Source organism: Typopeltis vanoorti, chromosome 22 (genome assembly GCF_054136105.1).
Source record: "Typopeltis vanoorti isolate ZY-2024b chromosome 22, IOZ_Tvanoo_1.0, whole genome shotgun sequence".
NCBI classification, from domain to species: Eukaryota; Metazoa; Arthropoda; class Arachnida; order Uropygi; family Thelyphonidae; genus Typopeltis; species Typopeltis vanoorti.
This window is the reverse complement of record NC_143570.1, coordinates 24789805-24817642: the sequence shown is the minus strand read 5'-3', so window position 1 is coordinate 24817642 and position 27838 is coordinate 24789805. Positions and strand designations below refer to the sequence as shown.

Below are 27838 nucleotides of genomic sequence, written 5' to 3'. Positions count from 1 at the left end.
CAAACACCAACAGAAATTTTACAGCTTTTTCTGAGATCATTGGATATTCATTTCTTCTTGCCAACCAGAAGTCTGTTAAATCAATCCTTTTGATCATGTGCCTGAGACTTCTGTCGCAGGAGAGCTCGATCGGTTCATCTTTCTTGGAAGGAGTTAACGTTTCTGGTAAGGTGTCATCAATGGAAAACGGCTCTCTAATCCAAAATTCTGAAGCCAGGTTTTCAGGCAAGTATTCATTGAAATCTGTGATTAGACTCCCAAGATGCTTCATTATATTCACTGCCAGTTCACTATGAAGAATAATTCCATTCTCAGTTAAGAAAGCATCCAACAATGGAAAGGAACATGTTTTTTCAGTATCGATTTCTTTAATGATGAAGCCAAGTTTTTTCCTAAGAGCCACAGTTTTATCCTGTACCAAGAATAAGGAAGTGTGCGCACCCTGCAAGCTCGTGTTCAGCTGGTTGAGGTGGCAAAATAAATCTACCAGGTAAGCCAACTGGGCAAGCCATAGCTCATCAGTGAAATAATTCAATTCTGAGTCTTAGGATTTGTCAGAGAGAAAAATCTGCAATTCTGAACGAAGTTCAAACAGGCGGCTCAATACATTTCCCCTCGACAGTCACCTAACTTCGTTGTGAAGTAAAAGAGAATCATGTTCAGCACCCATTTCATTGCACAAAATGGAAAATAGTCGTGAATTCATAGCTCTGGACTTAATGAAATTAACAATTCTCACACTTTCATTCAAAACTGTCTTCAGAGCAACAGGCATATTTCTTGCGGCTGAAGCTTCCCGATGAATGCTACAATATACAAATTTTGTTTGTATATTGTAGCATTCATTTGTATACTTCTTTAATTTTTGCAACAATGCCACTGTGTTTCCCAACCATTGCACGTGCTCCATCAGAACAAACATCAACACATTTATTCCATTCTATACCATTCATTTACATAAATTGGTCTAATTTTGAAAATATTTCATTTGAGGTTGTTCGAGCAGGCAGTGGTTCACAAAACAAGAACTCTTCCTTCACTGTTTTCCCATCTGTAAATCTTATATACGTAAGAAGATGGGCCATGCTGATAATGTCAGTAGTTTCATCCAATTGTATAGAAAAATATTTACTGGCTTGATCTTTTTCTATTAACTGCTCCTTAGCATTTGAAGACAAATCTGAAATTCGTCGTGGTATGGTGTCATTGGATAATGGAATCATTTCAAGTTGTTTTGCTGCCTTTTTCCCCAAAATTATTCTAACCATATCTGTAGCTGCTGGTAATATTAATGACTCTCCAATCATCTGAGGTTTTCCTGCCTTAGCTATTCTTAAACTGACTTTATAAGATGCCTCCAGAGCCTTTGTGTTAAATTCTGAAAATGAGGTATTTGTTTTTTCTTTGCTGACAAATTGGACAGTTTTCTCTGAAATATTCCAAATGTTTGTGTTTTAAATTCTGACCTCTGGAATGTCGAGTATGAGGAAAGATTGAGAAGATGTAATTTGCAGAGTCTGGTGGACAGGAGGAAGAGGGGGAGATATGATAGAGACCTACAAGTTGGTAAGGGGTTGTTATAGGATCAATGCTGGAGAAGTTTTACAGAGAATAGTGGGAGATCAGGGGAGAACCAGAGGTCATCCCTGGAAACTGTATAAAGAGGGTGTGAGTAGGGGAGTGAGAGGCAGGTTTTTTTCGTGCAGAGTTGTGAATGATTGGAATGCCTTGCCTGAGAATGTGGTATCTGCAAAGAGTTTGAATGTGTTTAAAACATGGTATGATGAGCTGTGTGTGTGATAAAAGGACCTCACAGATGAGTCTTTGACTCTATAAGGTCTTGGGATGGTAATAATAATAATAAATCGGCATGCTTGGTTTCGAAATGACATTTAAGAAGGGAAGGCTTCATCGAATGTTTTGATCGCGTTTCATAACAAAGCACACACTGGTGCGGAACAAGTGCGGTTTCTTCTCCAATATATATGAAACCATATGATAAATAACTAAGATTATATTTACGTTTTGCCGTACGGGGCTTTTTGTTGCATTCTTGTACAATGATGTCCTCTGTTGGTTGGTTAGGATTCGAAGTAGTGGCTTCTGGTAGAGAAGAATTGTTTCCCCGCTTACACTCATTTCTCCCTTTGATCTTTTTGAGGACCTGCTCGTTAACCACTTATTCATGTTCTGGTTTATATCCTCTGGCACGAACTACATATAAATATGACAATTTCACAAATAAAATCTCACATTCAAAGACAAAAATCTAACATCACTACTTTCTTAACTGTAACTGCTGTCATTGCTAAACAAATGACAACGGACAAACTGTTTCCCATTGTTGTCCGATCAAATATATTCGAGTTACTTTCTGTTTTTGTGTCATTTTTTTTTTTTTTACAGACTTGCCTGTGATGTGAAATTTCTGATTGTTTTTAAGGATAGTTCATAAATATAGGAACTTTTTAGCAGCTGTAGCTACTTCTGTATATACAACTCTCAAGAGCATTCATTTGAAAACTATCTAATTTTCATTTTAATGATATCAAACTTTCTATATATGTTGATACATTTGTTTTTTATATAGATATATCAGGCCTCCCTAATAGATCTATGATACTCTATGAATCTATAGTAATAAGGAAAGAATTAAAGTCTGTAAACATCATAATGCCCTTATATTTTAACTTCCATTTTTTGGAGCATTGACAATTTCAGTTTTTAATCCATTTTGGAGCATATTTTGTTCTAAAACATTAGAACAAAATATGCCTCTCTCCCCCTTTCACTCACTCACTCACTCACTCACTCACTCACTCACACACACACACACACACACACACACACACACACACACACACACACACTCTGAATCTGGCACATCCTCTCTCTCTCTCCTTTATTTATGAAGTTACAGAGAAAAGGGAACTCCTTTCTTCTTCTTAGGTCTGACTGACTCTGCTACAAATTTAAAGGATGTAGTCCTCTTTACAAACCAGAATTTCTCAATTCTAGTCTAACATTTGAAAAGACTTTATACCCCCCCTCTTTCTTTCTTTCTTGTCTATTTTTTGTCTGCCTCTCTTTCTCTCTCTCTCTCTTTCTTTTATTCCTTCAAGTTTCTCTTTTCAGTTAACATGTAGCTATGCTTTACATATGTACAAGATTAGTCCGAATTGTCTAGGATTTCAATAACTGTTTGGGATTCCAAATTTTCTTTACTAAAGTACTTATGTTTTATTTGTTTAGTATGGCCAAGTGCAGTCAGTGAAATTATTTCCTCTGCAAGAAATATAGCTTAGTTTACTCTTTGGCTATGAAATGTTTCTTCTGTTTGATTTCATATTGTTAATAACTATTTTTTTTTATTGAGAATTATTGTTTACCCATAAAATATGACTTACCCATAAAATTTACTGACAAACTAAGAAGACTTTAAATATTTAAAGTCAAGGTAAAACAGAAAGTTGTGGGTTGGCATTATATTTATTTTTGTCACATTGTTATTTGGCATTCAAAAATTTTGGATCTTATCCCCTCCGTCTGGTGAACAAACACGCTTTTCACAACTTTCATGAGAAAGTTGTGATAAGTCTAGCCGTATATATATATACTTATATAACTTGAACAGCATAATAAACCTTTAATCTATCATTAAATCAGCACATACAAACCACATGTATAATGTGCGTATAGCAGCACTCACTGTTTGAAATGCCCCCCCCCCCTTTTGCCTTCATGCATGCCCAAAGTCTGGGAGTCCACATATCAATGGCGGCATGCACAACATCCAACAGAAATGTTGCCACTACTTGCTCCAAATCCACCTTCAGGCTGACAATGCTGGGATGCCATTCTTGTAGGCTACTCTCTCAAGACAGCTAATCAGATGGTGATATGTGGTTGGGGCACACATTCACCTCCGATCAGTCATCCTTGCCTTGTGTGTAGGGGCTGAGTCCTGTTGGAAAGGTTCCATTGCCTATCGTGAAACAAGGTGTTGTTCAGAGACTGGTACCACAGGTTCCAGCACAATTTCTTGATACACTTTGGTGGCGGTTTTGACTCCTTTTGTTCAGAAATGCAATTGGATCCCCCCCCCACTCCATATGTCATCCCCCTACCAAAAACCATCACTTATGCAAGGTGATGATCTCTCTGAATCTTGGGTGCTATGGTACATGTTGTACGACTATCCGAGGCATATACCCAATGTTTTGGCAGTTAAATGACTCTTCAGTGGTGAAAATCTTCTCATCTGTGAAGAGGATGTGTCTGTTGTTTGCATACTGCCAGAGAAGCACCTTTGATTTTCACAGACAAGAAGATTTTTACCATCGAAGAGATACATGCCTCTGCTGCATAAGCTGTGTTGTTAGGAAGTGTCCAATAGAACAATGATAGGCTCTCATCTTCAGGTCATCAGTTGTACACATGACATCATTCTCTGCGAAACATTCATCTCTCATGATGTCTTTGTGTTCTCGCAGGATTCAGCAGAGGTGTATATTCACATCCCTTACAAGCTGTTACATCCTAACGCAGTGTCGTCGACCTGTTCTTTGGCAGAATTTTATTTATCCTAAGCAACAAATAGACCCAGTTATTAATTTAATAAGCCTTTAGGCTTATTAAAAAAAACATAAAGGGATTAATCATCCCCCTATCTATTAGACCCAATTATTGTTAGTGTTCTGTGATAGCCATAATAAATAGTATTACTTCCAAGGTTCCATGGAGTCCAAAGACTCATCACGGGAAGTTGAATACTCACGGACCCCAATAACTAATCATACCTTGCTTTGAATACATCCAATGTTGGAGCGCTCACCACCCATTCTTTCACCATGCATTCTGCTCATTCACCTCCTGCTAAGCAAAAAAAATCACTTTTTCACCTCTTTACTCACATGACCTTTGTACAGCCTCCAGGAATGATCTCTAGTTTTTATGTCGCCCATTATCCTATGCAGTTATTTTCCTGTATCTATTTGGTAGGCTCTTCTCACTAGATTATACACCTCAATCATATCATCCCCTCCTTCTATCTGCTAAGCTCTGAAGACTACATTCCCTCAGTCTCTCCTCATACTCAATATTTCAGAGTCCTGAGACAGTCTTATTTATTTGCCTCTGCTATCTGTAGTGTTTTCCTATCACCAATATAGCCAGGTTACCAGATCTGTGCACAGAAATTCAAATGAGTCCTAATTAGCATCTTATGGAGTGGAACTATCACCTCCTTATTCTTACATGTCAGTGTGCTTCACATTATAGCAGCGATTTTTTTATGTAACCTTTATAGTAATTACAGAGAAATAATTATATTCCTGAAGAAGCATGCTATAGAGCTTAGAAAAGTAGTTGAATAAACTATTTCTACTTGTTTCTATTAAGTTATTTAAGGAATTCGCAACGTATACTGGAATATTAATTAAAATAAACTTTAATAAATACTTCCTATATTTTGGCAATGTCACATTGCCATCTTCATGGGAACATACAGCTATGATACTTGCACGCAGGCACTACAAAAAGCAAATGAGGTAGAAGAGAGGAAACTACTGTTGTTCCTAAAGTCCTAATGGTGCCCCCTAGCAGGTTATATTGGGTTGTCTTGGCCATTGGGCTGAAGTTTTCATGATGCAAGTCTCCCAAATTTGTTGAGGTTTGAAAACATTTTTTAGAGCTGAGGCTGATTCTATGAATAATCTTTCATACTTAAACTTGCTGTGGTGTATTATTTTGGCTTTCTTCCAACGTATTCTGTGGTGGGTATCCAGAGCATGGTCTGCGAGCCCAGAGTGGCTGTACTGGTGAAAACGGATGTAGTCTTTGTGTTCTGAAAAGCTTAAAGCTTTATTATTAGATCGGGCTACCTACCTACCTCCCTATTGAATATAATCCCGCCAGCTCTCAAATTAGAACACTCCATAGGCTCCTTAAGACGGTCATCACTTCTTGGCCTGTGGAAGTTACCAACAAATTAAAACCTTTTAACTCTAGACCCTCCCCAAATATATGGACTTCCAAAAATTCATAAACAAAATATGTCATTACATCCCATAGTGGATGGCATTGATTCCCCCTGCATATAAATTAGCCAAACATTTAGCCAAAGCGCTCATATACTGTACTGGCAACACACCATCACACATAAAAAAACTCAGCCCACTTCAAAGCCAGTATAGAAAACCTCTCATTCCAACATACTGACATAATGGTCAGTTTTGACGTCTTCTCCCTATTCACTAATGTCCCACTCACCTTAGAGCTCATCCAAGCCAAATTTCCTCCCGATATCTCAGCCCTATTTCACTTCACCATGAACTCAGGCTATTGTTTTGCAAGGAAAATTCTACAATCAGATAGATGGGACAGCCATGAGTTCACCACTTTCTCCATCCCTGGCCAACTTCTTTATGGAGACCTTTGAAGAAAAAGCTTTAAACTCTGCCCCACATAAACCCACTGTTTGGCTTCGCTATGTGGATGATGTGTTCGCTATTTGGCCACATGGTTCAGATACACTCCACTCCTTCTTAGCACACTTAAACAACCAACACCCTAGAATTCAGTTCACCTTGGAAAAAGAGGAAAACAACAGCTTCCCTTTCTTAGACACTCTAATCACTCGCCAGCCTGGTGGATCCTTTGTTTTCTCTGTTTATAGAAAACCCATACAGGCAGATACATTCACCAGCAATCCCTTGCCCCCTTCACAACAATACGGGGTTATTAAAACACTATATAAAAAGGCAAAATTAATCTTTTTAGATGAGAATGCCCTAACTACAGAACTAAACCACATCCTTAATACTTTCTTAGCCAATGGCTACAATCCCCAAAAAGTCCAAAAAATATTAAAATCAGTAAACCACAACCCCCCCCCACCTTTCACAATAAAGATTGCACTAAATCCATCACCATTCCCTAAAATAACCATTCTGAAAAAATAACCAGAATCCTAAAAAAATATGACCTGACTTCTTGTTACAAACCATATAAAAAATTGGCATCCCTTATCCGCTCCATCAAAGACCAACCACTTCCCCTAGACCTACCTGAGGTATACCAGGTCCCTTGCAGCTGTAAACTGGCCTACTTTGGCCAAACAGGCTGGACAGCAAATATCAGAATTTCAAAACGACTACATCCGTTTTCACCAGTACAGCCACTCTGGGCTTGCAGACCTTGTTCTGGATACCCGCCACAGAATACGTTGGAAGAAAGCCAAAATAATACACCGCAGCAAGTTTAAGTATGAAAGATTATTCATAGAATCAGCCTCAGCTCTAAAAAATGTTCCAAACATCAACAAATTTGGCTGCATGAGAACTTCAGCCCAATGGCCAAGTCAACCCAATATAACCCACTAGGGGGCATATTAGGACTTTAGGAACAACAGTAGTTTTCTCTCTTCTGCCTCATTTGCTTTTTGTAGTGCCTGCGTGCACGTGTCATAGGTATATGTTCCCATGAAGATGGCAGTGTGACATCGCAAATTCCTTAAATAATTTAATAGTCATGTGTTACGAACGTAGTGTGGTAATACTATTAAATTTTCTTACATTTCCAAAGTTGAAGCTTTATTATGTTTCGTAGTGATATACATTAATGCAACATACTATAAAATACATAGACTAATTTTTTCCCCTTCTCTTTGTCCTGATTTCACCAGACCCCTAATAAAATTGAGCTGAATAGAATTCTGGAAAGTAGGGGTCTAAATATTGGAAGTGGATTGGCACAGTGGTATTACATAAATTATTTGAAAAAAATTATTCCTGGAACATTCAACAGCCTTTGTAAGTTATTTATGATATTTTCATTATGGTTTTGTTTTATTATTAATTAATATGATATCTACAACTAAATATGTCCTAAACAAAAGATTGAGAATGGAGAAAATAATTAAGAGTGAATTATTGAACCATCTTATAACAAGATTATTGTAATTCAGTGGAGTCAAAAGTAAAACGAATAATAAACAGTTATTATTTGTGCTACTTCCCTCCATTGAGTCATGCTAAATTCAATATGTGGTTTTTTGTTAGTTCCCAAATTACCTGATGTTTTTCCTTTATAGCATGATGAGCATGTTTTTTTTTTTTTTTTTTTTTTTTTTTTTTGAGTCATAAGTCCAGTGTGACTTAATTCATCATCCACCCCGCCATTCTCCATGTAAAAATTTATTTCTCACTTTCTTGATTACAAGAACATTATTCAATTTCTAGGACCTTTAACCACCCAACTGGCCATGTGGATCAAATATATCAAATATATTCTCTTTGTAACCATATAATTTTTTCTACAATATCCAGTGGTTATATTGACTTCAATGGACAATTTATATACATGTAATTATGGACGTATATATCCTGGTCAGTATACTAACCATCACTGCGCAGTAGTTTTCTGCACATCTGATAAGCTTTTCTTGCCAACTTATGTCTCAGTTATATTCTTCTCCAACAATCTTTGCAATCCATAATCCCTCAGTTTGTTTTAATGGCCAACCACAACTAATGTTTTCAAATTCAAAGATATCCAGAATTTGTCTATAACATCCACATATCCTGCTGGGGAGGAAGGGGCGGGGAAGAAAAGTAGGAGATACTATGATAGTACAACATATTTAATATTTCATTACCAGTTTCTTATCAACAGCTTTCTTCCAAAATGGTCTGTTATTTGTTATATCTCTGATCAGTTTATTCTTCTTATTATTATTATGGTTGCTACTTCAGGTAGTCCATGGACTCATTGAGAGTGGTCCCTTTAGTAATTCAAACTTAAATACCTGTCATATCTCTCTTTGAAAACACATTCACCAAAGATGCATTCACAACATCTCATTCTATGCATACTTGTATAATCACCACATGTCATGCTCTCTTTGCCAACATACTTTTCTCTGATTATTTTGTGTGGCAAAATAATCTCTACCTTAAATGAAGGTACGACCATGTACTTGCCACTTTCCCTCCCCGAACTGGCTTTATGGAAGAGATTCAACAAGTCTAAACCCAAAATTTAGCTTGGGTGTTGATGATGTATTTGAAAAACTTTAAATACATTCCTAAACCACCTGAACAAACAACACAAACATCTTCAATTTACCCTCGAGATTGAAAACTATGACACTCATCCTTTTCTAGACGCACATCTTTCGTTAGGCTGTCTTTTCTTCATGGTCTGCCATACACACATACACAAAGACTCATACCATTATCCAACACAAAATGTTGTTAGCAGCTCTCCCAGTCTGACCATAATATGATAATGGAGATCAGACTGGGAGATCTGCTAACATCCGCCTAGAAGAACACAAAAAATACATCTGCCATCACAACTATGGTCAGTTAGGTCTAGCAGACCATGCCTTAGGTACCCTACACAGAATCAGATGAGAAAAAGAAAAAAAAAAAACACCATGCTCCATTGCAGCAAATACAAACTTGAAAGACTCTTTTTAGAATCTGGAGCAGACTTAAAACACCAGCCTAATCTTAATAAATATGGTTACATTAAATTTCCCAAAATTTTGGAAACTTTAATTCTTAGGCCTCCCACCCAACATCTAAGGCTAACCAGCAGCACCAATGGAAGGTGCACCTCATATGACCCTTTCTTTTAGTGTTACGGTGATCAGCATTCATTTTAGAAATTATGGACTTTACAACCGTGTTATAAATAACTATTTTAATATCCCGACGTTTCGATCTCCATATCAAGATCATCATCTGGAGCATGCACAAATAACAGGACAAGCTAAGTTACATTACATACAGTAAGCTAAAGAAACAATAAATTGATAACAAGTTATTTTACTGACATGACCTCTAGTGAAAAAAAAAAATTAATTATTTATAAACTACAACAAGCTAAATTCTATTCATGATAACATGAATAAACATTCTTTCTTAGAGATAGTTTTCTTTCAGTAACAATGATGTCCTATTTTTAGCATTACAATTGTTTTTTTTTTTCATTTAGGATCCTGGATTTTCTACAGTCCTGTTTATAGCTGCTCTTAGAGAGGAAGGTTCCATGGGTCGAATATATTCCTTCCATATGTTTGGGATTTTTAGACCATCATTATGGTTCAGATTGGGGTGGTTGGTAATAATCTCACAGGCTTCCTTAAATTTGCATTCATACCATGTTTTGGTGATGTAGACAACTAGTGCTTTTCCAGTCAGTTCTATGTAAGGTGTTCAGGGCATGATCAGAAAGGCCAGCTTCACCATAATTATTATATTTAATGTGTCGTTTATGTTCTTTTTGTCTGACAGGAATTGTGCATCCTTTTTCTCCTATATATGGTATGTTACAGGTGCAGTAGATACTGTATATTCCAGGGTGGACCAGCAGAGGGAGTGGATCTTTGGATGAGTTGAGTAAGCTTTTTAATTTTTGCAAGAGGTTTAAAGGTGGCTTTGAGGTTGTATTTCTGTAGTGTTCTGTTTATTTTATCTGATGTCCCTTTAATGTAAGGAATGGTTATAGTTTTATTGTAGTCTGGTTTGTCTTTGCTTATTATTGAGGTCTTGTAAAGAATTTTGTTAATAGTGTTTTGGCTGTACCCATTTTTTTGAAAAGTATTAAATTCATCTTTCGGTGCCTGTTCACTGGAGCAGATCTTCAGAGTCCTGTTTTTTAATGTATTAATATGACACCTAGTTTTTGGTTGGGTGGCGGTGGTGGCTGGAGTTTATGTGTATATATTGGCCAGTATGTGTTGGTTTCCGGTAAACAGTGAAGGAAAGATTGCCAGAAGGAAGTCGTGTGACAAGTGTATCTAGAAACGGAAGTGTGTTCTGTTTTTCAATCTCAATTGTGAACTGTATGAGTTTTGTGTTGTTTGTTTAGGTGGCTAACGAATGTATCTAGTGTCTGGCGGCCATGGGACTAGATCGCGAAAACATCGTCAACGTATCTAAGCCAGACTTTGAGTTTTAAAGGAGAGGAACCTAAATCAAGGTGCTCAAAATGTTCCATATAAAAGTTAGCAATGGGGGGGGGGAATAATGGCGAGCCCATGGCTGCACCTTCTTTTTGTAGGTAGAAAGCGCTTTGTCATACAAAATAACCAGAACGCAATACATGTGCAAAGAGCACCGTGATATCTGGAGGGAATTTGTTCTGTAAAAGAAGGATTGTGTCATTGATTGGGACATTTGTAAAGAGGTCAGAGATATCAAAACTGACTAATAAATCATCTTTTTCTAATGTAATGTCTTTGATGATGTTTATGAAGTGTTGTGTGTTTTTGATGTAGGAAGGTGGAATGACCTACCAACTCCTTGAGCGTTGCTGCTAATTCTTGTGGAACGAGCGTAGTGCAGAAATAGTTTTTTGACCGTATCTTTGGGCCATGTGGTAATTGACAAGTAGTTTCTCTGTTTTCTTTTTTATTCTATTGGTTGGGTTGTAGTTAACAAGTTGGTATGCGTTAATGTCCAAGACTAGCAGGTTCATTTTTTCTACATAAGTGGTGCGTTTTAAAATAACGGTGGCACTTCCTTTATTGGTTTTAATTCGTGTTTTGTTAAGTTGCTTGTTATTGTTTTGTTATGATTTAAAATGTTGGCAGTTTCTAAACGTATTTTGTCTGCTATGTTATTCGGGATGAATCTTAAGCCTTTTTCTATGTTACAAATAAATTCAAGTTTGTTGATTGACTTGGGTGCTATGACAAAATTTAGACCTTTATTTAGTACTGAGAGTTCATCTTTGTTTAAAGTGTAGTTGGATAGGTTGACTACATTACTGTTACCTGTAGGTGATTGGTGGCTCCTGTTGTTTCTTACTTCTGGTCGGTTGTTATCGTTCGCTGTGGAGAGATTTGAATAGGGCTGCTGGTTTTGTCGATCTTTTAGTCTTTGAAATTTGGAAATTAGGTTTTCCTCTGCTCCACTCCCTTTGCTAGCACACCCTGGAGTATTCTGTATCTATTGCACTTGTAACATACCATATAGGAGAAACAGAATGCACAATTTCTATCAGACAAAAAGAACATAAACGACACGTTAAATATAATAATTATGGTGAAGCTGGCCTTTCTGATCATGCCCTTGAACACCTTACATAGAATTGACTGGAAAAGCACTAGTTGTTTACATCACACCAAAACATGGTATGAATGCAAATTTAAGGAAGCCTGTGAGATTATTACCAACCACCCCAATCTGAACAATAATGATGGTCTAAAAATCCCAAACATATGGAAGGCATATATTCGACCCATGGAACCTTCCTCTCTAAGAGCAGCTATAAACAGGACTGTAGAAAATCCAGGATCCTAAATGAAAAAAAAAAAAACAATTGTAATGCTAAAAATAGGACATCATTGTTACTGAAAGAAAACTATCTGTAAGAAAGAATGTTTATTCATGTTATCATGAATAGAATTTAGCTTGATGTAGTTTATAAATAATTTTTTTTTTTTTTTCACTAGAGGTCATGCCAGTAGAATAACTTATGATCAATGATGTCCTATTTTTAGCATTACAATTGTTTTTTGTATGTAATGTAACTTAGCTTGTCCTGTGTATTTGTGTATGCTCCAGATGATGATCTTGATATGAAGATTGAAACATCGGTATATTAAAATAGTTATTTATAACACTGTTGTAAAGTCTATAATTTGTAAAATGAGCACCTCATATGACTTTAATCTTTATTTACTCTACCTCATTTTTTCCATTTATTGTTTCTTGTGTACTATTACAATTTTAACATTGTATTCCTGATGATGTATCTTTGACTGAGATGAAATATTGAAATCGATTAAATTTATTTAATTATTTCTTTTTGTGCTGTAAATTATTCCATTAAAGTGCAACACGAATTATGCCACACTATCCAACATTTGCACAATACTTATCATACTTTGCTTTGAACTCATCCATAGTCAAGGCACCCATAACAGACTCTGACAACTTTATTCTGCTCATTCACTCTAACAAAAAATCTAGTTCTCACACCTCTGCTAACTACTCTTTTACTCAGTTTCCAAGGATGGTCCCTAGTTCTCCTACCATCAGACCTATTTGAAAAAATTTCCTCTATATTAATCTTGTAAAAACCCTTCAGTAATTTGTATGTCTCAATCAGATCACCCCCTTTTCTGCTTGTCAACCAATTTTTGTAACCCACATATCTTCAACCTATCCTCATAAGGTGCATTCCACAGGCCTGCCACAATCTTCGTCACTTGCCTCTGAATTCTCTCCACCTCTTCCTCATCCATAAGAACCCCAGGTGACCAGATGTGATCTTACCAAAGCCCTATAAAGAGGTAATAACCTGTTTACCATATTTACTTGAATATAACTCGTTCTCATGTATATCTTGCACCCCTAGTTTTACTTTGCGAAAAAAGAAATTAAAGTTTTGCATATACCTCGTACATGAAAAAAGTTGAAAACTTTAAGAAATAGATAGTGAATGTTGTTATGGCAGAAATAGTAAAAAAACTTTTGGACTACATACGAAAATTCTACATGGGGTGGATGGTGGTTGGCAGCCACATGGTCTCTTACTCTTACTCTTCCCTGCCAGAGTCAGGGAAGAGTAAGAGACCATCATTAGAACTGTTGTGCAACTGGATTTTGAGAGCGTGGGACATGATTTCACCAGAAATAATTGCCAAGAGCGTTTTAAAAAACAGCATCTCCAATGCCCTGGATGGGAATGAAGGTAACGCTACGTGTGTAGAGGCTTAAGTGCTGTGAGGACATCATGTTGGAGGCTTAATGGATATTTTTTTACAACACTTAAAAAGAATTAAAATAGACTTTAAGGAAGTCTATTTTATGGAAGAAAACCACCATGCTCCACCACAGCAAATTCAAGAAAGAGAGACTTTTCTTAGAAGCAGCAGCAGCTCTCAAAAACCAACCAAATCTCAATAAATATGGGTGCATTAAGCTTCCGAAGATTTGGGAAACACTCATCACCAGAGTTCCCACCTTACACTCCAGGCCACCTACTACTGCCCTTAGAGGGCGCTCTACCTAGATAGGACTTTAGTGTCACCCGCGTGGTTGGGCTTAGTATTGTTTGTTATTTGTGCATATGTTACATTAATTTTTTTGTAATCCCCGTAGATGTCCTAGTGACTAGGACGAAATATAGGAAGCATTAAAGTCTATTTTAATTCTTTTTAAGTGTTGTAAAAATATCCATTAAGCCTCCAACATGAAGGTAACGCTATTTGGGTAGATTGACAATGCACATGAGAAAACTGCTCTCGAGACCAGAAGTAACAATAGCGAATGGGAGAATCTTAGTAAGTCATATCCGTTTTCAGTTTTTTTTTTTTTAATCATGATGATCTTATGATTCTGAAATAATAAAAGGAAATAAGCAATAATGAAACTGTTTGTTTGAATTTAATTACAGAAGCATTGTCGCTAACGATTCAAATATATCGAGTGATGAAGGCGAAGGCTGATTGCATAAATAACGTTGATAATTAATATTTAAATGCATTCATTTTATAAATAATATGAGCAATTTATTTATTAATTCCTATGGGGTTCCCCCCCCTTTCTCCCGTGCATTAGGATGAGTTGAGCCCACTTAACGAGGAATTAAGTATATGTGTTTTATGACTGCAAATCCGTGTGTGTTCATGGGACTGGTTTGCCCATTTTGAGAGATGAAACACCCAAGTTTCCAGGTGAAAAAACCCTCTACTGTCATATGAGACCACTTACTCATCTTTAGTCAAAAGAGACCAGATGAAAGTTCCTCACATCATGGACAGGAATCACATCCAGGTCTTTCCGACCAAAGGGTCTATACCGACTGAGCTGCTGAGGCTCTGTGAGCAATTAAAATTAGAATGAATACTGGGGATTTAATTATAAATGTCAATTTAGTTTTTTCTGAAAATCCTCGCACATATCTCGCACCATGAGTTTTTAACTTTAATCTTGAGGGTAAAATGTGTGAGTTATATTTGAGTAAATACAGTATCTCCATTCAGGATGTTCTTCATTCAGTAATCAAATAATCCAATAAGCTATTTTAGCCACTTTTACATTCCCTCTGAACTTCAATTCCCTAACCACTAACACTTCAAAATCATAACATAATGTAAACCCATTACCTTTATCCAACTCAGTCATCACTGTATTATAAAAGGCAATCAAGTTACTGAGGCAGGCATGACATACCCTTCACAAGCCATGCTGCTTCCCATATAGCATCCCTCTCCTGTTTACCCATTCCTGTATTTTGCTCTTAACCAACTTCTCCAATGCCTTGACCACAACCTGAGATGCTAATCGATCAGCAGTTTGCTACTTCAATCTTGGAGCCTCCTTTATGCAATATAACTATTTTTCCCGTTAGGACTAACTCAGAGCTGAGACTTAAACAATGTGGTAAAAGGTACTGCCAATTCTCTAGCACCCTCCCATAAAACTTGAGCTGGTATACCCTCTAATCCCATAGCAGTTTTTGCATCAAGGTTCCCTAATATCCTATGCACCTCTAGTTCATTTAAATCTATTTCCATATAAGCCCTTGTCGCTCTTGTTACTACAATATCTCCACCTGGATGATATATGCTTGCAAAGTGTTCACCTAATAACTCAACTATTTCATCTGATTCGGTTACCTCCCTACCATCAGCTTCATTAAAATTATTCTGCCATAAACATTCCTCCTTTTATTTGCAACATGCCAAAAAAACTTTGACATTACCTTTGGCCTGTGCTGCTAATTTCCTCTCATACTTGGATTTTGCCTTTCTTACCATATTGGTCATCCCTTTGGCTTGTGCTTTGTATTGTTCATGTGTGCCTGCTTGATCACCTTTCTCTTTGAATTCCCTCCACTTTTTTTTGTAGCTCCTACTTAATGATGGTATTCATCCATTTATCTCCCACTTGATTTATCCTGCTGACTCTAGGTAATGCCTTCTGCTATTACTTCTCTCAAACACTCCTTTACCACCTCACATGCATTGTTGACATCCCATCATTGCAGTTTCTCATACCATGGCACTACTCCAAGCAATCTTCTAAGTCTGTCATACTTACCAACCCTGTAATTCCACATACACACCCTCTTAACTGAAACTTCCACACATTTAGCTACTTCCCAGGTCAAGACCATATTATCACTCTCACCAGTTGGTGGCAATGTGGTCATCTTGGTTATAGAAAATTTCTCTGATGCAATTACTAGATCTAGTGATCTCAAACCCTTAGTACATTCCATTACATGTTGCCTCAGATAATTATTTCTTCGTAATTGCATAAATTCCATTTCTTTCCTCCCATGTATCCTTTCCTCCTTCCAGTCTATGTTTCCATAGTTGAAGTCCCCATAATAATTACCTGCCCTCCACTCATTAAGCTTATTTGCTGCTGCATATTATCCACATCATCCTTCACATCCCCTGGTCTATAGCAGCAATCAACTGTATGTTTTATCCTGCTGGCCTCTTTTTCACACCAGATGGCCTTAAATGCACTATTTCACTAGACTGCAATTGAAGTCCTACTCTCTTTGGTTGCATTTCGTCAGCTGTCATCAACAATACCCTTCCCCATTCTTTTCTCTCTATTCTGCCTGAAAATACTATACCTTGAATATTCTGTCTTACTAACTATAACATCTTCTGTCAGCTCTGTCTTACTAATGCCAGTAACCTTTGGCCAAGATGAATTAACCAATGCTAACCCCCCCCCCCAGTTCCAAATACCCCTGGTATTAATGTACACATAAAGTGTACAATAGCCTCCTAGGCCCACCGTTGTCTTTAAGCTTTATACTCACTATCCCATTCTAGTTTGTTACCAGTGGTACTAACTTAGGTATTGGTTTTACATTCTTACACCCAACTGCCTCACTGGTAAACTTGCACTCACTCACCAGTTTCCCCCCTAAAAGTCCTATTTTCCCTGATTTTACATATCCAATCTCACTTCATTCAACAACAATTTTTCCAAACTCTGAACCAAATTCGTTCAGATGCAAACCATCCAACCTTGTATAAGTCCTTTCATCCATCAAACTCGCCCCACATATCCACAAAATCCACACCTTTCCTCCTGCATAACCTGTGTATTGACTCATTCACTATCATGGCCCTCCTCCTTAACTCTGTCATACTGTGGCAACCGACTTCTTAACTTAACTGTTTTCTTTTGCTACTCTCACTAACTCTCTCATGTCTCCCTCATACCATACTTGTCTCCTTTCATATCGTTCATTCATCCAAAACATTAAACTCTTTCACTTCGCCCTTTTTCATTCTATAGCCTCACTGACATTGTTAATCTTTGCACCGAGGAGCACAATTTTGTCACTGTTTTGTCAAGCACTTCTCTTATAATAGAATTGCCATACAATACTCTCTCTCTCTTTAATTTTTCTCTCTCTTTTTCATCAAGCATTCCTTTTTCTTTTCTCACACTTCTTTCTGTTTTCAGTTGAACCACTTAACAGATGTTTTATGCATTTGCTCTAGCTCATGCTTTGTCTTTTGTGGCACTCAACATAACCGTACTGTCTTCCTCATTGTGACCAACTCTTCATTCTTCACATCTATTCTTTTTATTATCACTTTACTCTCTCTCAAATTGCTTACTCAGTAATACAACTATTTCGTTTAGTTCTGTTGCCTCCTCACCATCAGCACCTTTTAAAGTCATCCCTTCCATAGTCATTCCTCCTTTTACTTGCCACATAGGAAAATAACTCCTTAGAGTTTCTTTTGGCCTCATCAGTTAGTTTTTTCTCTCATGGGTCAGGTTTGTGTGCTAGGTGGCATGAGTTAAACATCGATCATCTTGTGGGTTGCAGCAAGATACATAAATTTTATATTTAAATGTGTGCCGATATTGTGTAGTTTGTAGATCGAGTGTTACTGTGAGATATTTGAGTGTGGAACACAGTGTTTGGATAAATTTCTTAGCCGATATTATCATAAATTCATTGTTTTTGCTAGCACACTGATACAACATGGCGATGAAAAGCAAATCATTGTGGGAAGATGTCACGGATATTCATGTAGTAAGAAAAAGAACAAATGTGGGTATGTAGAAAATGTGATATTCTAATGGACCACAAGGCGCTTGCTTAAATATTAGTTTAAATAGTTTAAATGATTAGTGAACATGGCAGTTGAAGATTATATGAATGTTCAGAGTGTGCATAAGTGAAAGTGAAGAAAAGTTTGATTGGCGATAAAGTGGTCGATAATAACATCGAAAAACAGAGTGAAATTAATGATAAAGCAGGCAATGATGTGGGAAAACAGAGTGCAATTAATGGTAAGATGGCGAGCAAGGTTGACAGCAAACAAGTGTGTGTGACTGGCTATTTTATATAGCAAGAGTAAATGATAGCAAAAAAGATGCAAGATGTGAAAGCTGAGTTGGTGAAAATCAGGCAGATGTGGAGTGAAATGAAGAGACTTGTAGATATGTATGGAAGAGTGAAGAAGACAAAAACAAATGATGTAGGTATGAAAGAGGTCATGAAAGACCTGCGAGTGGTGTTGTATGGCAATTGGGTTATTATAAGTGTTGTAAATGAGAAGATGTTCAAGGTTTGTTTTTCAGGAGATAAAATGAATTCGAGGGGTAAGCGAGCAAAAGAGTTGCTAGTGGTAGTAGGGACAAATGACTTTACTGAGAACAAAAAGAATGTAAGATTGGATATCAAGAGATTGTTGAGAAGGATAAAAGAATAATGTGATAGGAAAGGTAGTTAGTGTATTGCCTAGGTATAACAGTGATGAGATGAGGCAAAGAGCAAGAATTATGAATGATAGGTTAGTACGAATATGTGAAGAGAAAGGAGTGCAGTTTGTTAATGTGTGGAATGAGTTTGAAGGAAGAATTGAACTGTATGAAGTCATTTGGAGAGATTGCTGCTTGAATGGAGAGTAATGAGTGCAGAGAATGGATCTGGGCAAGTAAGAAGTGATGTGAAAGAGTGTGAGAGTAAGGAAGGAGAGATTGAAGTGGTGCTTATGAATGAAGAAGTGGGCAGCATGAGTGTAGAGAATGAAAGGGAAGAGTCGGGACGGACAGGGAAAGGGGAGAGTCAGGACGGACAGGGAAACACAGCATGAGAAAGGCTGATGTTCAAGGAAGAAGTGAATGTATGTAGACAAGAAGGGAATTGGATTACCTGGTATGTAGGGAGAACAGTTGGATTTGAAGAAGGTTCTGGGATGGGTAAGGAGAAAAAGAAATAGCTTAAAGAAGGTATGGAGAAGTCAAATCTAATACGTGGTATCAATGAAACTTGTTGCAGGTTTAGGAATGAGGTGTTATGTTTGTACATGAATGCTGGAAGTACCAAAAACTAGGGAAATTAAATGGTTGCATTGATTGAGTTTATTCATTCACCCAAAAATTGTTAGAATATGTGAGACTTGGTTGAATGACATCTTGACAGGAATAGAGATGAAAGGGTTGCCCAGTCATGAAATTACTTTAGGCACTAATTTTGTTTGCTCACACTTGGATAAAGGATTAAACTAAGAATATAATTTCTTGGCATCTTTAATTTATAGTATTACCAGGTGGAAAAACTTCCAACATCTGTCTCTAAACCAGAATATTTTAGTAATAAAGTGTGACACCTTTTTTTTTTACTCATGTATGGAAATATGACCTGCATTACTTATCACTTCTGGGTCTTGCTTCCATTGCTGAGACCTCAATAAAAATCAAAACTGGTCTGGATAGTGACCCTTCCCATAATGCATAGCATTATACATGTCTGTAAGGATGTTTGCTTTGCATTATGGGATATTAAGGCAAGTGATGCGAAGTCATTAACTTTTATATACGAGTTGTCCCAGTCCTGAAAATAGTTCACGTGCAAACTTGTTTGCTTACACTTGGTTAAAGGATTAAGCCAAGTATATAATTTCTTAGTATCTTTAATTTATAGTATAACCAAGTTTTTATTCTTGTTGAGAGGCTTATATGCTGGTTAAACATGATAACTAATATTTAAGGAATTGACAGCGTATACTAGAAATATAGATTAAATAAACTTTAATATATACTTTCCGATATTTCGGCGAACGTCACATTGCCATCTTCTTGGGAACTTACTACAAGACACGTGCACACAAGTACTAATAACAGCAAATGAGACTGAAGCTAGGAAGCTAGCGTTTCCTAAAGTCCTGATGGTGCCCCCTGGTGGGCTATATTGGTAGTTCTTGGCCTTTGGGCTGAAGTTCTTCTGATAAAAGTTTCCCAAATTTGGGGCAGTTTCATGCATCCAAATTTGTTGAGGTTTGGCATGTTCCTAAGGGCCGAGGCTGATTCCATGAATAGTCTTTCATACTCGAACTTGCTGCGGTGTATTACTGTGGCGAGTATCCAGAGCGTGGTCTGCAAGCCCAGAGCGGCTGTACTGGTAAAATCGGATGTAATCCTTGTGTTCTGAGATTCTGATATTTGCTGTCCTGCCTGTTTGGCCAAAGTAGGACAGTTTACAGCTGCAAGGGACCTGGTATACACCAGGTAGGTCTAGGGGAAGTGGTTGGTCTTTGGTGGAGCGGATAAGGGATGCCAGTTTTCTATGTGGTCTGTAACAAGTGGTCAAGTCATGTTTTTTTAGGATTTTATTGATTTTTTCCGAATTGCCTCTGATGTAGGGAATCGTGATAGATTTAGAGTAATCTTTTTTGTGAAGGGGAGGGGGTGGTGGGTTGTGGATAACTGGGTTAAGTAATTTTTGGATTTTTTGGAGGGGGTAGCCGTTGGCTGAGAAAGTGTCATGGATGTGATTTAGTTCAGTGGTTAGGGCTTGATCATTAGAACAGATTATTTTTGCCCTGTTGAATAATGTTTTAATAACTCCATATTGTTGTGAGGGGGGGGGGGATTGTTGGTGAATGTATCTGCCTGTATGGGTGGGTTTTCTATAAACTGAGAAAACCAAGGTTCCATCAGGTTGGCGGGTGACTAGTGTGTCTAGGAAGGGGAGGTTATTGTTTTCCTCTTTTTCCAGGGTGAATTTGATTCTAGGGTGGTGGTTGTTCAAGTGTGTTAGGAAGGAGAGGAGTGAATCCGGGCCATGTGGCCAAATGGCGAAAACATCATCAACATAGTGAAGCCATATGGTAGGTTTTTGTGGGGCTGAGTTTAAGGCTTTCTCTTCAAACATCTCCATGAAGAAGTTGGCCAAGGGTGGGGAAAGTGGTGAACCCATGGCTGTCCCCTCTATCTGTTTGTAGAATTTTTCCTGCCAAACGAAATAGCCTGAGTTCATTGTAAACTGAAATAGGGCTGAGATATCGGGAGGAAATTTAGCTTGGATTAGCTCTAAGGTTTCTTTGAGGGGGACATTCGTGAATAGGGAGGAGACATCAAAACTGACCATTATGTCATTATGTTGGAGTGTAAGGTTTTCTATACTGGCTTTGAAGTGGGCTGAGTTTTTTATGTGTGATGGTGTATTGCCAGTATAGTGTGAGAGCGCTTTGGCTAAATGCTTGGCTAGTTTGTAAGTGGGGGAATCAATGCCATCCACTATGGGACATAATGGCACATTTTCTTTGTGTATTTTTGGGAGCCCATATATGCGGGGTGGGGTCTAGAGTTATAGGGTTTTAGTCTGTTGGTAATCTCCACAGGCCAAGAAGTGACCTTCTTAAGGAGCCTATGGAGTTTTCTAATTTGTGAGTTGGTGGGATTGTAATCAATGGGGAGGTAAGTGGAACGATCTAATAATAAAGCCTTGAGCTTACCTGTGTAATCTTTAAGATTAAGTACCACAGTGGCGTTTCCCTTATCCGCTTTGGTGATCACTATTTTTTTGTTTCTTTTCAATTCTTGTAGTGCCTTGTATTCACTACTGGATATGTTGGATTTTGGAGGTTTTGCTTTGTTGAGAGCACAGGCTACATCCAATCTGATATCGTTGGCGATGTGGTTAGGCAGTTGGCGAATCCCTCGTTCAATTTGAATCATTAATTCCTCGGCCGGTAATTTCCTAGGAGCAATGGCGAAATTGTGACCACGTGACAGAGCGTGGAGTGCTTCTGGCTTTAAGGTAGCTGACGATAGGTTAACAACAGTGTTGGTTTGTAGTTTGGGCGCCGAGTTCTTTGTTAATTTATCAAACTTGTTGATATGTCGGCTTCGTACTCGTTCAAATTCTTTTTTAGCTGCCGTACACGAGACGTCATGTAGTACCGACCAAAGCTCGTGATTCAGCGTAAGTGAATACACCGCAGCAAGTTCAAGTATGAAAGACTATTCATGGAATCAGCCTCGGCCCTTAGGAACATGCCAAACCTCAACAAATTTGGATGCATGAAACTGCCCCAAATTTGGGAAACTTTTATCAGAAGAACTTCAGCCCAAAGGCCAAGAACTACCAATATAGCCCACCAGGAGGCACCATCAGGACTTTAGGAAACGCTAGCTTCCTAGCTTCAGTCTCATTTGCTGTTATTAGTACTTGTGTGCACGTGTCTTGTAGTAAGTTCCCAAGAAGATGGAAATGTGACGTTCGCCGAAATATCGGAAAGTATATATTAAAGTTTATTTAATCTATATTTCTAGCATACGCTGTCAATTCCTTAAATATTAGTTATCAAGTATAACCAAGTGGAAAAACTTTCAACAGCAAAAGTAATAGTCATGCCATGAAAAAGAAGAGTAGTAGTTCCTGAGGTCATCCTGCTTGGTACCTTTATATTGCCAAAAGACACAGGGTTAAGTGTGGTCAGAGGAGGGGTATTCTGTGAGACTGGAAGCTTGCACAAGATTGTGGTCTGAGTTGCCAAGAGGAGAAATAACCTCTACAATGTGTTTTGAAGGAGAACTAGTTAAAAAAAATGATCAAGGGTATGCTGGGAAAGTGGAGGGGATTATCGGGAATTTGGGGTAGGTAGGTAGGTGAACGATTTGTGCTAGATAATGATCTAGCACAAATCGTTCTTATTTTTTTTTTTGGTAGAGATCTGGCATGTTTGGAATATTGTGTTTGAATGAATTGGTTGTGGAAGGAGATTTATTTTGATTGCTGTGTTGCCATCATTCTTTCTCTCTTTCCTTATTTTATTGTTAGAAGAAAGAATAGAGTGAGAATATGCATTGGGAGGAGATAAACTTGTGAACATGACACCAGAGGTGTAGCTTTTGAATTTTTGCAGTTAATTCTAAAATACAGTCTCAAGAACTCATTTCCAAATATTGTAATACTACTGCAAACTTTCCTCACAATTGCTGTAAGTGTTGCTAGTTGTGAGAGGAGTTTTTCTAAGTAAAATTGATTAAGTTTCAGTAAGGAAATACCGTGAGTAGACATATTACTAACTATTATAATAACAGAATTAACTCACGTAAATTATTCTTTATTCGTAGAATTTTCACCTGAGTATCACAGGCATCATCAGTACAGGTACAAGGCTAATTAAAAAATAACTGTTATATTCACAAAGCACCACCTAATTGGCAAAGCTTAAATTTCCTAAATTTATTTTATTATTATTATTATTTATTTTTTTTAATTATTTAAATTTAATTATTTAGTTATTTAATTATTAAATAATAATTATTTAATTATTAAATAATAATTATTTAATTATTCAATTATAATAATTTTTAAAAAAAATTATTATTTTTTGTTTTATAAATATATCTGTGTATACAATTATATGTTAGGAAAGATTTGCTGCTTTATAAAGTACTTTTTAAAGCAGCAAATCTTTCCTAACATATAATTGTATACACTTATATATTTATAAATTAAAAAAAATAAATTTAATTATTTAGTTATTTAATTATTATTTAATAATTAAATAACTAAATAATTAAATTTTAATAATTAAAAAAATAAATAAATAAAATAAATAATAATAATAATCATATTTAAATAAATTTAGGAAATTTAACCTAAGGTACTTAGGTGGCGCTTTGTGAATATAACAGTTATTGTTTAATTAGCATTGTGCCTATACTGATGATGCCTGTGATACTCAGGTGAAAATTCTACGAATAAAGAATAATTTACGTGAGTTAATTCCGTTATTATATTATAATAGTTAGTAAAATTGATTAAGAATGACCTACATTATTATTAAATAGACTTCGACAATGTCATCGACGATTTTGCTAACAGAAAAGCAAGAAAAATAACATTTTATTGTAGAATGTTGAAATTAAAGTTTAACTCAAAAATAAACATAGTGTTTTAATTTATTTCCCTATAAATTGTTTTGATTTTTTGTAGTATTTTTGGTGTGTATTGAGAGGGGCAGCAAACTCATGGACTGCCCCGGGTGGCAAAAGCTCTGGCTACACCACTGCATGACACCCATACAAAGAGTGACAAGTCTCCTTGCCATTCTGTGGTCTTGGCTGTGCTTCCCACATGCTGCTACTCTGATTCCTTTAGGCATGGCCTGGTAGTGCGGTGGCAGAGCGATTATTATTATTTGACACCTCCAGGGATTCCAAAGACTCATCAAAGGAGGGCATCTACTCTGTCTCCAACACCCAATCAACCCACTGACCGCAACTACACCGTCATCTACCGCCGACCACCACCACTAGTATTTCCACAGACAATCACAAACATCCATGCCCACGGTGGGATTCAAACCCACAGCCTTTTGACTGGAGAGCAGATACGCTAACCACTCAGCCAGCCAAGCTGGCATGTGCTAGAAATATTGTGAAGGTGGAAAGATGTTCCAGAGACTGTTGATAAAGCTTAGAAATTGAGAAAAGAGTGCTGAAAAAGACATCAGATATCATAAAACATATAAAAACTGAAGAAAAAGATATTCTAGATGTCTAGAGTTTTATTTTAAAAAATATTAAATGAAATAGTTAGTGAGAGAACAGTGGTAGAAAATATTCAAGAGAAATGCAGTCAGGAATACATATCAGTACTTGAGGTAGAAAAGCCAGCAGACACTTGAAGTGTGGAAAACTAGCTGTTGTAGATAACATTTGACCAGAAACACTCAAATACGGGATATAAAAGTTTTAGAATGACTTCACTGCATAATTCAAAAGTCATGAGCTGAAGATAGAATTCCATATGATTGGAGGAAGGTTTTATAGTAAATGTATACGTGTTTTTTGTTTAGGAGAATGTTAAGTTTTGTAATAATTTTGTAATGAGCTTTTGTTAAAATAATGTGGGTCATGATGACATCATGTAATGATATCAACTCATGTTAATTCAATAAGTCTATTTATAAAATTAATGAAGAATTCCAAGTGGATTGATATCATAGATGGAAATTTCCAAAGATGTACAAAGAATGATGTCATCATGCTCAAAGGTCAATTCATGACCATAGTGAAGAATTCTAAGAATTGCCATGGATAGAGAATTCCAAAGAGTCGCGAAGAATTATGTCAGCATGTCCGAAGGTCAATGCTTAACCATTTTTGAGAGATGTGCACAAGGGAAGTCCAAGTGCATATAAGGCAGGTCGTTGAGGAAGAAATTTGTCTTGGGGTTTTCTAAGCCTTCTCTTACTTGGGTCTGCTGCCACTCAAGACTCTTTGTTGGAAAATGAAAGAGAAGCAAAGTTTGTTTGGGGTTTTCTAAGTCTTCTCTTACCTGGGTTTACTGTCTAGGTTCGCTCTCGGAAATCTAAAGAGAAGCGTTGTGGGTTCTGAGTCTTCTGCCTGGGTCTGTCACCACATGAGAAGTATTGTGTTGATCGTCTCGAAAGGAAAGAGCTGTACACTGCTGCCATGAGTCTTATATGGCAAGGAATAATAGATGACTCAGACAATGAAAAAATTTAGCAGGAAAATCAGGAACAAGCCGGCAGACGGAAAGAAAGACAAGAATAAGACTTATGTAAGTAAGACTTAATGTAAAAGACAGTGTACTGAAGCAGAATTGTAAGTAGTTATAATACTGAACAAGAATGTATGTCAAATGTTTATGAGATAATGTATATTAATGTTGAATTAGGCTTAAACTCAGTATGCCTCATTTTCAGTTAATATTATGCTAGATTGTGAATTAGCTTAGAACTAAGGTTACATTAGAAAGAATTGAGATTAGGAAGAGAATTGTAATGACATTGTATACATATGTGATTGCGAATCATTCTGTAAATATTTCCTTTCGACTTAAATAGTTTGTGAACAACACATTAGACTGATTCTGTCAATGCACTATCCTGAAAAATTCGAACTTAAGTAAGATAGAAGTTTATAGGATTTATAATTAAGCCGTGACTGATTTACAGTAAGGATATATATATATATATATATATATATACATACATACATACATACATATATACATACTGACTTAGATCCAAGAACTAGAAAAAACAATTAAATTTATTCTGAATGAACAAATATGAACATATCCCAATTCTGAGTTAATATTACAGATCATTATATATATAGATATATTGTCTAACTAATATCGCCATAGATTTGAGGGATAGGAAAGTAATTTATGAAATTTACAAAAATCAAAATGGACGGATTAAAATCAACGATAAGAAGAAAATAATAAATATGAGGAGTGGAGTAAGACAAGGATGTATACTTTCACCACTTTTATTTAATTTATATATTGAAAAAGACCATTCAGGAAACTAAAGATAAAATAAATAGTGGCATAAAGATAAATTGTGAGCAAGTTGTGTATAAGATTTGCTGATGACATAGTCCTTGTAGCAGAAAACAGAAGAACGTTAAAAACAACGCTAGAATTACTAAATAATAACCTTGAAAAATATAAGATGAAAATCAACACAGATAAGACTAAAATCATTGTTACAGGCAAAATCCCTATCAATATAGATCATATAGACATTAGCGGGAAACAAATAAAACAAGTGAAAAGCTTTAAATATTTAGGAAGCCTAATAACAGAAGATGGCAGAACAAGAGAAGACATAAGATCAAGAATAAACAATGCAAAAGCCCAATTCTCTAAGGTGAAAAGCATTTCAACAGGAAACCTCAACCTACAATTGAAAAAAAAAATTAGTAAAGACAATGATATGGAGCATTGCACTGTATGGATGTGAAACCTGGATTCTGGGCAGAGAAGATGTAAGAAAATTGGAAGATTGGAGGCTTTTGAAATATGGTGCTGGCACCGCATGAACAAAATAAAATGGACAGAAAAAAAATCAAACCAACAAGTCCTGAGAAAGATAAACGAAACAAGAACTCTAATTAAATTGATCAAAATTAGAATGGAGGTGGTTTGGACATATACTTCGATATGATGGACTTGTGAAAAGAATAACTGAAGGCAAAATAGAGGAGAAAAGAAGAAGAGGTAGACCAAGGAAAAGCTTTCTTGACCAAGTCAAAGACAGCACGGGTTTGAGGAGTTACCAGGAGGTTAAGAAGAAAGCCAATGACAGAGCGGAATGGAGGAAAATGTTGCTTAGCTACCAGGTCCCAAGACTGATGCAACTGATGATGATATATATATATATATATATATATATATATATATATATATATATATATATATATATATAAATGAATTTAAATGACTCTATACCGAGAAAGAAAAATTTAATGTCGACTAGTTTCATTGAAATTCAACTTCTTCAGGTATCATAGGCAAAGAATTAAATAAAAAATAACAGAGACATAATAAAATACATTAACAGATCTAGTATAAAATGCACAAGTACATTTAAAAACAGGAATGCGTGCTTAAGTTCCAACTGAAGTTGACTATGTCCGTGAGCTGACACGAGTGTGCCAGTATTGGACAGTGGCAATGTGTGCATCAGAAATATTGTAGCTAAGGCTGTTATTAATATGAGATGAATCAAGCGATATTTCTCTAGATTCAATTATTCTTCTTTCAA

The 27838-nt window shown here is 36.6% G+C and overlaps 1 protein-coding gene across 3 annotated transcripts in view; it reads left to right on the top strand.

The window, feature by feature from the left end:
• Positions 1 to 27838, top strand: part of Sting (transmembrane protein sting) — a 200996-nt gene that overhangs the window by 94032 nt on the left and 79126 nt on the right. For all 3 annotated transcript variants that reach the window (XM_090412036.1, XM_090412034.1, XM_090412033.1), the window contains exon 5: positions 7685 to 7811. In XM_090412036.1, the coding sequence (XP_090268162.1) occupies positions 7685 to 7811 (127 nt within the window). The remainder of the gene's footprint in view (positions 1 to 7684; positions 7812 to 27838) is intronic.